Source organism: Merops nubicus, unplaced genomic scaffold (assembly GCF_000691845.1).
Source record: "Merops nubicus isolate BGI_N331 unplaced genomic scaffold, ASM69184v1 scaffold23818, whole genome shotgun sequence".
NCBI lineage: Eukaryota > Metazoa > Chordata > Aves > Coraciiformes > Meropidae > Merops > Merops nubicus.
Window position 1 is genome coordinate 17,037 of NW_008625429.1, and position 12,613 is coordinate 29,649.

The 12,613-nt window shown below is 39.5% G+C and overlaps 1 protein-coding gene across 1 annotated transcript in view; it reads right to left on the reverse strand.

The window, feature by feature from the left end:
- The window catches only part of FAM65C (family with sequence similarity 65, member C), a gene marked incomplete at its 3' end in the record, with an annotated part of 28,336 nt that extends 16,521 nt beyond the window's left edge, over positions 1-11,815 (reverse strand). Inside the window, exons 1-9 of the mRNA XM_008945683.1 lie at positions 11,715-11,815; positions 7,661-7,807; positions 4,360-4,438; positions 3,823-3,846; positions 3,642-3,695; positions 2,763-2,912; positions 2,170-2,233; positions 1,728-1,771; positions 1,041-1,166 (exon numbers count right to left, since the gene is read on the reverse strand). Of these exons, the coding sequence (XP_008943931.1) occupies positions 1,041-1,166; positions 1,728-1,771; positions 2,170-2,233; positions 2,763-2,912; positions 3,642-3,695; positions 3,823-3,846; positions 4,360-4,438; positions 7,661-7,807; positions 11,715-11,815 (789 nt within the window). The remainder of the gene's footprint in view (positions 1-1,040; positions 1,167-1,727; positions 1,772-2,169; positions 2,234-2,762; positions 2,913-3,641; positions 3,696-3,822; positions 3,847-4,359; positions 4,439-7,660; positions 7,808-11,714) is intronic.
- Positions 11,816-12,613: the final 798 nt, after the last annotated feature.

Genomic DNA, 12,613 nt, shown 5'->3' on the forward strand with positions numbered 1-12,613 from the left:
ATTTCTAAAGGCTGTGCCGGCAAGATGCCAAAGAGTCTCTCCTGTGTAACCCAGTTCTTGCTGCCAGATAGGAGGGGAATATTGCAATAGCTGCTTTAACACAGCTGCCAGAAAATGAAACCCTGCGCTGGCACAGCTTCCTAGTAGAACAGAATCCAGCACAGCCTTCGATCTCAGCTCCTTTTAGTTTGACAGGAGTCACACTGCAGGGTCCAGCCCACAAAAGATGCCAAACTACTCTGGAAATGCTGTTTGAGAATCGATTAACTCCACCTGCTAGGTAAATGCCAGAACCAATGCCATAGGCAGCTGTGAAAGGGTCTATAAAAACTACAAGCTTCCTCCAAGGGTACCCACAACGTGTCATCTCCATATCCCAGGCCACTAGCACTAGTCTTCTACTGTTAAGGATGTGACCTCTTGCAAGGCACTACAAAAAAAAAAAAAAAAAAATTGTATCTTTACTTATATGGAGTTCTTGCAAAGTACAGATGGTTTGTACTAGCACATAAATGCCATTGGTTCCTTGCAGATATGGAGCATCTCTGGAGCAAAGCACAACAAAAGAATCTGCAGTGCACCCAGATAAAGGGACACTTAAACTACACGTTCAAAACATACACGTGCAATAATATGTTCTCCATATACATATTTATCTTTTCAATAGAGAACAGAACTCCAAGTACTTAATATTCCACACATCTTTTTTTCTCCACATCTAAACTTCACTGTAGAAAATACCAGATATTGATCTCAGACTTCTTTTTAAATAAAAAAAGAAAACAACAAACCAATCACATACACCAGACTCCAGAACATAGGAAAGCAGATACACTAAGTGGCAGGAGCAAAGGAAAAACAGAAGTAGATATCTGACATCTGTTCAGTAAACAGAACATTGATAAACTGCCATTTTTACCTGTTTAGGAAAAGAAAACTACTTAGGCTACCAGGCATTTGTCAAAATTCTTAACAGGTAAGTAGTATGGCAAGAGACAACATTAAAACACTGATTCCAATCCAATCATAATACACCACACCTTGATTTCAAACTTCTCATGGAGATTGGGTATAAAAATCTTTTCCTCCTCATCCCATGTTTGGCTGTCATCAGTCTCAATCTTGCCTTTCAATCTCCATTTTTGGCGCCCCAGTCTCACAAACACCTAGAAACCACAAAGAAAAAAACACATAGGGTCAACATACCCCAGAACATTCCTTTCAGTCCATAGGCCTCACACTGTTCTAGTACTGCAGAGAGAAAGCCATTCCTTTGATCACAATACATTTAGGAACTTGAAGACTGGACGCAGGAATTCAAGTTGCAGGTTTTAACACCTTAACCCAGGGCCAAATGACTTGTCCCACCTGTTCCAGAACTGCAAAATCATATTGCATAGCAAGTGTAGCAGTACTGAAATACAAGGCATGCTGGAATTCATTTGGAACTGTTAGAAGTAGGAGAGCAACCCAGTAAGATACTAAGATGCATTCAAATCATGCCAAGGGCAATCTTCCAAGAAAGAGGCAGCAACTGTTATTTGATTCCAGGGCAGCTTTAGAGACAAAGATCTGACAGATTGGTTTTTAAAGACAATCACTGCCTTAGACCCTCCCTTAAAACTTGAATCTTTCCCTCTTCAGTCTCAGAGGGTAGGGTACTTGGTGAGTGTGCCAAAGCACCCCACAGTAAAATAAAAGACAGAATGAATTGCTGGATACTGTACCTCATACTGGTCCCCCGGGCAGAGACGTGCAAAGCCCACCAGCCCTGAAAATAGAAGGAAAACTCCCAATACTTGTAGAGGTTTACAAAATCCCCCAAAGTCTCAGCTTTCAATAAAGTGACTATCTGGATAAAACCCTCTTGTGCTCAACTCTGTGCAGAAGCTGTGCCACAAGCTCAAAACACTCTTAGAAGGACAAACTTTAAGTGAGCTGAGCAAAGAAAGGTTGTCAAGTTTTGTATTCAAATATAAAGCATCACTGCAGACCTATTTTATGGTGCTGAAGCAAACAGAAGTTTATCAAAATTCCATTCAGGGTTTGGTCCAGAAAGCCTGTAGAAGCAACCGACATTGACTAGACAGGCTCTCCATGGAGCAGACTGCTAAACAGGAAAGCCAAAATCAATTTACGAGGCTTGAAGGAAGCCAGAAAGGAACATACCTTTCATCTTCAAGTGAAACTCTCCCAGATGGACTTCCAATGCACCTTCTATAAAGCACATGTCCTAGAAGAAAGATTGAACAGCCACTGTGAACAGCTACCTTTCCATACCTGATATTTTCTTATCTCATCTTTAAAGGACCTTGGGAGTTGTTCTGGGTTTGTTTTTTTTTTGCCACTCCACACAAGGATGGAACTGTTTGAGCAGTCCACTGTCAGTTACCTTCCACAAACTGTTTTATAAAAATAGCATAACTTATGCATTATACAATTCTTGTCCCATTACTTCCAGTGGAAGGCATAATGGGCCCCGCTATTAAAGCAGCAATTCAAAAGATTTTTCACTTGTCTTCATGAATGCATGGAGCTGAGCAGGGGCAAAAAAAAGAGCATGGAATTCAAGAGCTTTGTCTGCACATTATTTATCTCACAAACTTGTACTCACGTTATGTACCTGCAGTTCATTCACATGTAAAGTTTAACTCACATCATTAAAAAAACAAAACAAAACAAAACAAAGCCTGCAGCAAGTCCTAGTAGTTCCTTTGGTAAGGGACAGTTAGGTTTCATTACACATGTACAGTATTTCCTACCTCTGTGCACTCTTGGAAGTTCTTGTAAAGCTCCACCAGGCTCTCCCTGGAGGCTTTGGTGGAAGGAGACAAGGAAAAGGCATGTTTCATGTTAGTGGCCCCATCTCGTAGTCTGCACTGGATACAGTAAGCTTCATAGAGTTCTTCTACCTTTAAGATTTGGGGGGTGGGGGAAGAACAAACAAAAATTACCCCGGTATAGTTTTAGTTTTGGGAAGGAACATCAGCAGTCTTTCCTGGCAAAAAAAAAGAACCAAATCCCATTATCACAGTACTGCAGAATGCTGCAGCACCTGCATTTTACAGACTGATCTGAGGGCACTAGTTTGCAGACATTCCCGCAAAAACACACGGGATACTGAGAAACAACTGACTCTGCTATTGTCAGGCTAGAAGACAATGAGTACAGTAACACTTTGTTCAGGGAAAAACTACTTGGGGAGCAGGAAAATTATTCCCTCAGTACAGCTTGAAACACCTACACCTTTACACACCTACACTCTTGCTGTGTGAGAGGAGAGATCTGACTCCTTTGGAAGCAGATGGCAGACAGCAGACGTGCACTCTACAGAACTGCTCATTTGGCCCACTGTGAGAAGGTGGGGAGAACACAAGTGTTCTCACAGCAGCATTTTCTTAATAAACTGGCAGAGTATGTAAACTGGTTTCACAGGCAAACTCAGGTTGGGTTATGCCCAACATTCAGCCTGAATAGAACCATTCAAGAAAATAAATAAATAAAAATCTCCTCCTTCTGTGAAAAGCTTTCAGAAAGTACCCAGCATTAGTCCCCTTCAGACAAACTACAATCAATGTATTTTCTATTTAGATGGTTTGCTTATATAGCAGTGTAAATGCACAAGATATAAACCCCCTCACCTTGCTTATGTGAAACTCCAGTTTTCTGATGTATCTCTCCACAGAGCGGATTTGCTTTTGAAGAGGGGAAGAGGGAGACTTGAGACATTATTTCCTAAATAGGCCTTTAAGTAACACAGTAGACACATCATCCATTTTTCTTCCTATTTGCAACACTTAATCTCATCTTCAATAGTCTTACCTTATCCAGGTCATAGTAGAAAGCCTGAAAAAGAAATAGCACAGGCTGAACAGGAGAGTATAATAGCTCGCTGAACTAGCTATTATACCCAAAATGAAAGGCAAAGTTGGATCTGTAAGTTGCCTTTCCATTGGCACTGTTGCTGAAGTTACCTCTAGGGAATTCTGAACATGACAGAATCCAGGTTACAAAGACACATTCACCAGTGATGGAAAACTAAGCCTGACCTTTATCATCCTTTCTGTCCATACAGAGTCAGGTACAAGCACTGGTCACTATCAGACACAAGGAGATGTCATCCCAGTAAAGGAACACTACCTGAAGAGCACTGCTGGGTATTGAAAATGAGAAACCCAAAGCTTCATTTACACATGAAGAGCTAACTTTCTTGGTAAATTCCTGACTGTAATGCCTTGCTGGATCTCACTTCAGTGCTTTATCTAGAAAACCCCCGAGAGTCCCAGCCACAAGAGACCATCCATTTTTGTGACTTTATTTTAAAAGCCATTTAGGTATTTAACATCAAAAGTGTCTTACCAATCTGGAGTTCCTTTTTGTATCTTTGTGTCGACCAGAAAGATAATCCAATTCAGCCTGATGTGCTTCCAAGTACTCACTGGAGAGGAAGAAAACCCAGTGTTGCATTTTTCTGATGCTTTCATTATAACACCTCCCCAAATATTTTTTCAGCATAATGTTACAAAGAAATTTCGTCTCTAGAAGACTTTGATTTACTCTCTAAAGATACAAATGGTTATACAGAAGGACTTGTGTCAACAGATGAGAAAGGGTAATTTCCACAGACAAATATTTGTCCTAAATGGTACAATCACTCCTAGATGAGCATCTTTATGCAAAGAGTGACAGCAGATGCTGGTGGCTGTTATCTAATATTTAAAGACGCTGTAAATTAGGAATCCTCCTAAATTCTTTTTACTTCTCCAAGATGTGGATGACTACAGTGCAGATAAAGAAGGCCACTGCTCCCACATAAGGTACATACACATACACACGCTGCACTCAGACATTCACCATTTCTTGCTTCTGTTACTCTAAAAGAGATGAATGAGGTGAAAGATAGGCTTTATCCTGGGAATGTGAGGGAAAACAAAGCAAAACAGTAGAGCTAGAAGTACTACTGAAGACAAGAGGACAGAATTTACTGTTCTCCTACATCCTTATACATGTTATCCTAACACATACATAATCCAGTTCATAGATCTCCTTTACAGATTTCTCTAACAATTCCTGTTTGACATTCCAGAATCTCTTCTGTAAGGTAAAGGATCAGCTTATTTGTTGAGTAAGCCTTTTCTTACTGAGGAGTAAAACGTCATCTACCAAATCCACCTTATAAAGTCAAACCACTGCAAGATCAAACACTTGCACTACAAAATGAAGTTCACAGAAGTCCTCCACATGTAAGGCAGGGCACATGTCATTCAGTGTTTCAGCCAACAAAGCTGAATACCACCTTTCAGTATGCTGGACAATTTCTTCATGTAACCTCTGCTTTTTCCAGAATGGGAATCATTTTGCAAGGTGTGAAACTCTTGGTGCCAGCTGGCTTCTACAGAGTTGCTTGCATGCAAGGACTGTCCCTCAGGAGCTCCCTCAGGGCTTTAAACTACTTCTGCTGAGATCATCTTCTTCCAACTTTGCTTTTAATACAGAGCAGACTTAGATAACTTTTCCTCTTATGCTTAAAAGGCAACAATAGTCACCTACTAAGTACTATATTGCAAGAGTCTCTAAGCAGTCAAAATAACTTCCTTTTATACAGCTGCACTTCTTCACATTTGCTTTAATGCAGTTCATTTTCATACTTTTACAAAACCAGTTCCCCAAGACACCCAGTGGCTCCAGCATTCAGCTCTTCACTCCATCTATTAACAGCTCAGTGCAGAAGTAGCCAAGGCTGATGGCAGAAGGGCGTTCACTTCCCTTTCAGAAGAGCTTCATCACTTTTAGATTTAAGTATGTTAGAATTGCACGCTTGATAGAATGGTACCCAGATGGTTAACAGAATAAAGAGTTATTGGAGTGATACCCAGATGGTTAACAGATAAAGAGTTACTTGCTATAGCTATAAAGAAACAGGCACGTAAAACATGTTCAGTACTAAAAATTCAAGTCACTCCAGCACCAAGTAGACTTGGTCTGCATCTACTTAAAATTTGGACTTTGCACTGCTATTTGATACAGTTGTTTTCTGTAGGTTACTTTAGTCAATTAGTTAGCTACTCAGTTTTGGCAGGAGTCTGATCATATGGCATTCCCTGCAGAACTGAGAACAAATTCTGATTCACTTTATGGTCTCTCCTCCCTAAGCTCTTATAAATTCTGAACTCTGCAAAAATATTTAGTTTCATTATTTCTTTTAAATCTAAATGTACTAATAAGACAATGACTGATATTTTTAGGGGTGAGACTTCATAGTCTTTTCTTGGAATAAAAATGTGACACATCTGCATTTACAGTATGTTATTACAGTGTGTTTTATGTTCTTTGCTTCAGAAAAACTACAATGAGAATTAATACAGTAGCAAATTTCTGACGACAGCAGCAACAAACACAAAGGAACCATTAGTTATCAGGATGCCAGTAGAAAGAGCTACAGGGTTTACAAATCCAAGGAACTGTATTTTATCTTCTGATGGCAACTTCAGGGTGTAAATGAAGTTCCTATGATATCAGACTAGGCCAATCAACCTCAACTGTAATGATTTATGATGTATATTTTTATATAATAAAATAAGCAAACAGCACTTCCCACAACTTCCTTTCTGGTCTATAATACCATGAGAGCAAGCTCATCCATGTTTTATTTGCCTTTTCAGCACTGAATAATATCTGTGTTCATAGGAGGCTCGAGCTGGCAACTGACAGCTTCCTCAGAGCCAGAATACCCTAAATTCAGATTGTCAGTCCATCCTTTGATCTCTGTTATGTCTGCTGCATACATCCCTCATCTGCCAGGTAGAGACAATGGACAAAATCAGACCAGCCTTTTCACTCGAGTCTGTACTGATGCAACATTAAATGTGAGTCAACTATAATAAAGACTTTGAAAGTACTACATTTAAAGCAAGATGACATTATTTACATTGCCATAAGAGATGTAGTTGTACTACAGCTCTATTTCATCACCTCAAGTCAGCTGAAGATTTCAGGTGGATCTGCTTAGACTTTTCCCTTACAAGTCACCCAGATGAAAGAGTCCTTTCGAACCCCAGAGCTTAAGTCTATTAAAAGAAAGAGGGAAATGAAGAACACTGAATAAAACCTAGAATATCTAACTCTTTAAGTGTTGTCTAATTAGAACAGGGAGAGTAGAAATGGTTCATGACCCACGGTGTCCTTGCAGGGCAAACCCTCACTTTCAGACTTGGTTTTAAGCCAGCTTTTTGAGTCAAAGTGTACTCCACACAGCTCCCTCTCCAGAAACGTTCTGCAAGTCACCGCTCAGGTCTGGCTGCCCCGTGCCTATCTAATCTGCAGACTGCCTGCCTGCCACCCTGCATGCTCTGAAAGCCTCCCTTCCTCAAGAGAGCTCAGTTGCTCTTCAAGAGATGGAGAATCTCTCCACATAGTTCTACCTGTCATTGACTTCTTAGATAAATGTAACAAACTAGGAACAAACAAAAACATCAGAGCACTTTGTTTGCAAGCAGACTGTGTGGGAGTGAATTAAACTTGTTTTACAAGGTCCCAAGTCAGTGTCTGGGAAAGTCACTTCATATATTTAGAGATGCCAGATGGAGACAGAGAATAGCAATACACAGACTCAAGCAGCATGACTAGTTAAGGCAAATTACAATATTTTAAAAGTCCTTACTTAAGTCCTTTCTTCAAAGCTTCAAAAATTTTCTTCACCTGCAGTGGCTTTGGGTCCCAGATGACTGCTCCCTTCTGCAGGGAATTATAAGCTTTAGAGGATTTCAGTGACATTCTTGATCTCACCGAACTTCTGCTGAGAGACTTTCTGTAGAAAGAGAAAAGAAATATGGCAAAGATGCAAAACCCATTGCCTAGGAGAAAAGAGATGCCTAACCCACAAAACTTCCAGGTTTCACGCTACCCGTCTGATCCCATACACCTTTACTCAGAAGAACAAAGCTCTTGGACACACCAAGAATACTTTCACAGATAACAGTAGAAAGCTAAGGCCCTGCCCTAAATACCTAGTGCAGAAAAGCTGCAAGGTTTTTTGTAACTTCAACAATAATAATTTCAATAAGAAACATCTCCTTCTCCAAGCCTGACACAGACTCTGAGAAGCTCAGTGATTCTCTTTCATCGTTTTTAAATAAAGAAAAGCTCCACACTTCTTTGAAAAGGTGAGTGGTGATGGCACCGAGCAAGAAAAAGAAAAGCTCATTTTTATAACAGGTTAATAACAAGTTAATGTTCATACTGCTAGCAGCTGTCTTCACAGACATGCATGGCAGGCAGCTAAAGCCCTGTTCCTGTGTGCACAGGCACACCAGTGGCTGGGTCAGCTACAGAACTAGTCAAGTAAGCAACACTGCAGGACAAGGACAGTCCTATTCTGACTCTCATCTGAAATACAGGAAAAAGAGGCAACAAACTATTAATGTGCTCAATGTCTAACTGATCAAAGTAACAGAAAAAATGCTTTAGAAATAGCTATTTCTTTGTCCGCATTCAACACCAGTTTAAACGACAGCTTGAAGCCCTACCACATTTTAGAAAAACAAGCCACCAGGCCCAGATTGCACACAAGATATAATTATCAAGGTGTTTTTTTCAGAGTCTAACACCTCACTTACTTTTAAAAGCAACTGAAAAACCAAAATTAAATACTGTTTCTAACACAAGTCCCACACACAGGACTTTTTGTGCTACACTAAAGAGTTAGAACACCCCCAGCCATTACTTATCTCTACAACATTTAAACCAGAAAATAAGCTCACTGCAAGGGGTTCTTTTTCACATTGTCAGATTCCTCCCTGGCTTACCTCTAGCTATATACTCCTTTAAGTTTTCATTGGTTTTATATAGTTTTATTAATACTCCCTTTAAGTCAAGCTTCTAAAATAACATTATCTACAGAAGCTGCTTATTCTGCCAAGTCAACTGCTTGCTCCCAGAGCACCTTTCCACCTTCTTTACAATCTCTATCCTAAATTCATCTCACCTGGAGAAATTATGAACGTCAACAGGCTTAATGCTTAGCCACTGGCTGTTTTAAATTCTAGGCATGTGACTGAAGGCCTAAGGAGATTACTAAGCTTAGTGATTAAATCCTAGGCCAAGCACACCTGAGAGCTGCCCCCAGTACTATTACGGAAACCTTCAAGTAACTAATTATCCTGGTACTAAATTTCCACTTAACTCAATTTTTTAATATATAATCTGCAAAAAAAAATCCGATAAAATTAGGGCTTGCCAAACTTTACTAGATATCTAACTCCTTCACCCCAATTATTATCTTAATTTCTTATGAAGGCTTAATATAAAGTAATACTAACCAAACCATTTGGAGATCAAGCTACCTATAACAAGGAAGATAACTCTTATATTAGAAACATATATTAACACTGTTTTCTTCTGTAAGATAATAAATCTTTGAGTATTCCATGGGAAGTGAGAAAGTTTCAACAGGAGTAACACTGGAAGGGACAGTCTAGCCAATAACTGCAGTTGAAAGAGTCTCTTAGAAGGATCATCACTTAAAATCCTTTCATGCAAAGAAGGAAACAGCATCCAGTTCCATACTAGAGATGAGTACTCCAATTAGTAAGATACCATATGGAAGAGGTAAGATAATTCTATCTTTTGAAATTAAAAAGCCCACATTACTCCTGGATTTTTTTTTAATTTTTGTTTATTTTTAACTTCAGTTAAAGTGTGGCAACTAAGCAGTGCATATGGATAGGCTGGGATTTAAAACTCACCATTTTCCTCACTATGCCCTGCTGACTGATGCAGCCCACATGTCCTCTGTGCACTGATGTCAAGAACTCCATTTTCATATATTTCAGAAAAGTTAAGTAGATGACATGGGCCTTTATGGACAGTAGCTAAAAGCTAGATCTGTACTGCTACTTTCCCTTATGAACTTCATAATTTAAGTATCAGATTTCCCACTTTATAGATAGCAGTAATAATATTTACTTCCTGTGGAGACCCTTGTGAGGAAAAATGAAATGGTGTGTCCGACTGAAAGCCTCAGAAGGAAGCTGCTAGAGAAATGAAAAATTATATTCAGCATCTGCTTAAGAATCTCCATGTGGACCTGATTTGTGTGTCATCCTTTGGATAGACCTTGCAGAGGGCCCCTGCAATCTCCTGCTGTGTTTTGCAACAATGCCTAAGGGAGAGATAAGTTAGGAAACGGTGATTAAAAAATGTCTTCACTATGCCAGGGAAGGCTCTTGGGTGTTCACCGGGCTGTGACTGAGTATCTAGTACACAGATTTTCCTTATTGCAGTGATTCCTCAACAACATTGTCTGTCTAAACACTTAAATAATGAAAAGCAACATCATAAAACAATGCATTAGGAGAGGCATTTGGTTAGAAAACCTTTGCAACTAAAAGTAACAGTATAATCTTAGGGGATATATGCACTCTTCTGTTTGGAGCATTCTTACCCTGCTGGACTTCTCTTTGTTGGAGAAACAGCTTTTCAACACTTCTCCTGGTAGATCCTTCCACTGCTAGAGCTCCCAGTATGCACTGGAGCTCAAGTCTGTTTATATAATTTATTGACAGTGTTTTTTTTCCAAGATCTTAGTGATTTTAGATGTCCAATCTTTGCTAGGTATAATATATTTTTCAGCTTCCACAACAAATTATTTTGTTCAAATAAGACTTCTTGATTACATCACAATCAAGCTGGAATACAATTTTTGCTCACACTTTATCATGCTGTGTTTAACTAAAAGGTTAATTCAGTCATTTGGTTCTTTGAAAAAGTATTTTATGACATGAGTCAGGTATTTAACTGATATACAATGGGATTTTTTTGAGTACAATATTTTTAGAGGCATACTTTCCAATACCCCTGTATGATACTGCTAAATGATTCACTTTCTTATTATTCTAGCACACATTGGAAGACAGAGATTCTATTAATTTTCCATTTATATATCACATCTTCTAAAAGGATTCGACAAGCCATACAGAGAGCACTAAATTCAGAAGAACAGGAGCACTTTTAGTGGAAAAGTTGCACAGTTACCTCCATAGAGCAATGCTACAAAACAATTTATGTTAAGCAAAAAGGGAAAAACAGTGCAGGATGGTTCAGCGACTACAGAGCCTGACTGAAGACTGGAAGACTGACCTGCAGCCTTGGCTATCCTACTGAGCTGCTACTGACAGCAGTGAATTTGCAGTGGCCCTCTCGGCTTGTTCATATTCCTCCCTTCCCCCCATTTGAGGCACTGCCAGAAAGCAGCCCTTCCTCTCCTGTAATGCTGCTCTGCTTAACTCCAAGAGAACCTGAGTTGGGTTCAGCTGCATATTTTGCCAGGATTCACCATTAACATCCCCATCTTTTTAAAGGTCTATGAGAATCTCGATTACCGTAACTATTCAGAAGGTTTTAGTCCAAAAACATCAGTTACTACTGGGCTGCTAGCAGGAAGGATCACAGCCCTCCATTTTTCTAGAAGAAATGGACACTATTAACAGTTTGATACATAACTTCTGAAATCCAGCCATCTCTAAGGACAGTGTGCATCTCAGTAAGATAGTATGGTGTGATGCATAGATACATATCAGTGAACCATGACAACTCGGTAGTTTTAAGACAAAAATTAAGGAACAACTTTTACACAGATGCATTAGGTTAAAAATTATATTCACAGTACAGTATCTGTTGCCCAAATGATCAGGTGCTTTTCTTTTTGTGTTACTTACGCTAACTTTCTGCTTTGCACAGTGCTGAATCCAGTGAAGGAACAACTCCTGCTGATACCACCCCCATCACCAGGAGAGACAAATGTGAGTTTGACCGACATGACTGCCAGTCAGTGAGTCTATCAGCTTCTGAAAGAAACAGAAAAACAGATGAGTCAAAACCTTCTTGGCAGTTCATGCTTGTGCTGCTGCAAGTGCTGAGCTGCATGGAAGTGGAAAGTCAGAACAACAGACAGTAGATTAAATACAAGAAAAAGACTTGTCTGCTATACACATTTCCTCTGCTGCCATCCATAATACAATTAATAAGGGACTGAATAGTCTAAAATGAAATCTCTCATGCCCTCTTCAATTTCTGATTGATTTTACAAACTCACTATGTAAAGGCCAGAATAGCCTCAATATGCAGGCTCTCTACATCTCTGATTTTTTAAAACCCCTGCAACAGTCCCACTGCTTAAAGAGTTCAGGCCAATCAGTGTATTTCCAAATCATTAAGGATGCCAGCAATACTTAAGCTCTAGACTTAGTCAGCTCCAAACAGCAGCTCCTTGCATCTGTGCAGAGCCACACTCAAGTCTATGGTAGAACTGGCTGAGTGTGGTACTTAAGCTCAAGGCAGAAGTCTGGTTTCAACAGTAAATTTAAGGTTCATGCTCCTCCTCTGGCAGAATTTCTCTTGGATTGCTCACTTCTGTTTTCCATCAGTCAAACTCTTTTGCTTTCTGGAGAATTGTGTTTTCTGCTATTTATCTATAGAATCCAAGTTACAATATAAGTACCAGACATATCCTTCAAAGCAGCTGTAGAAAATCACCCAGACAGTTAATATACAGAAAAATTCCCTTCCTTTCCCCCTCAAGTTGGTGTAATGTAAACACCACAAATGAGTAAAACTG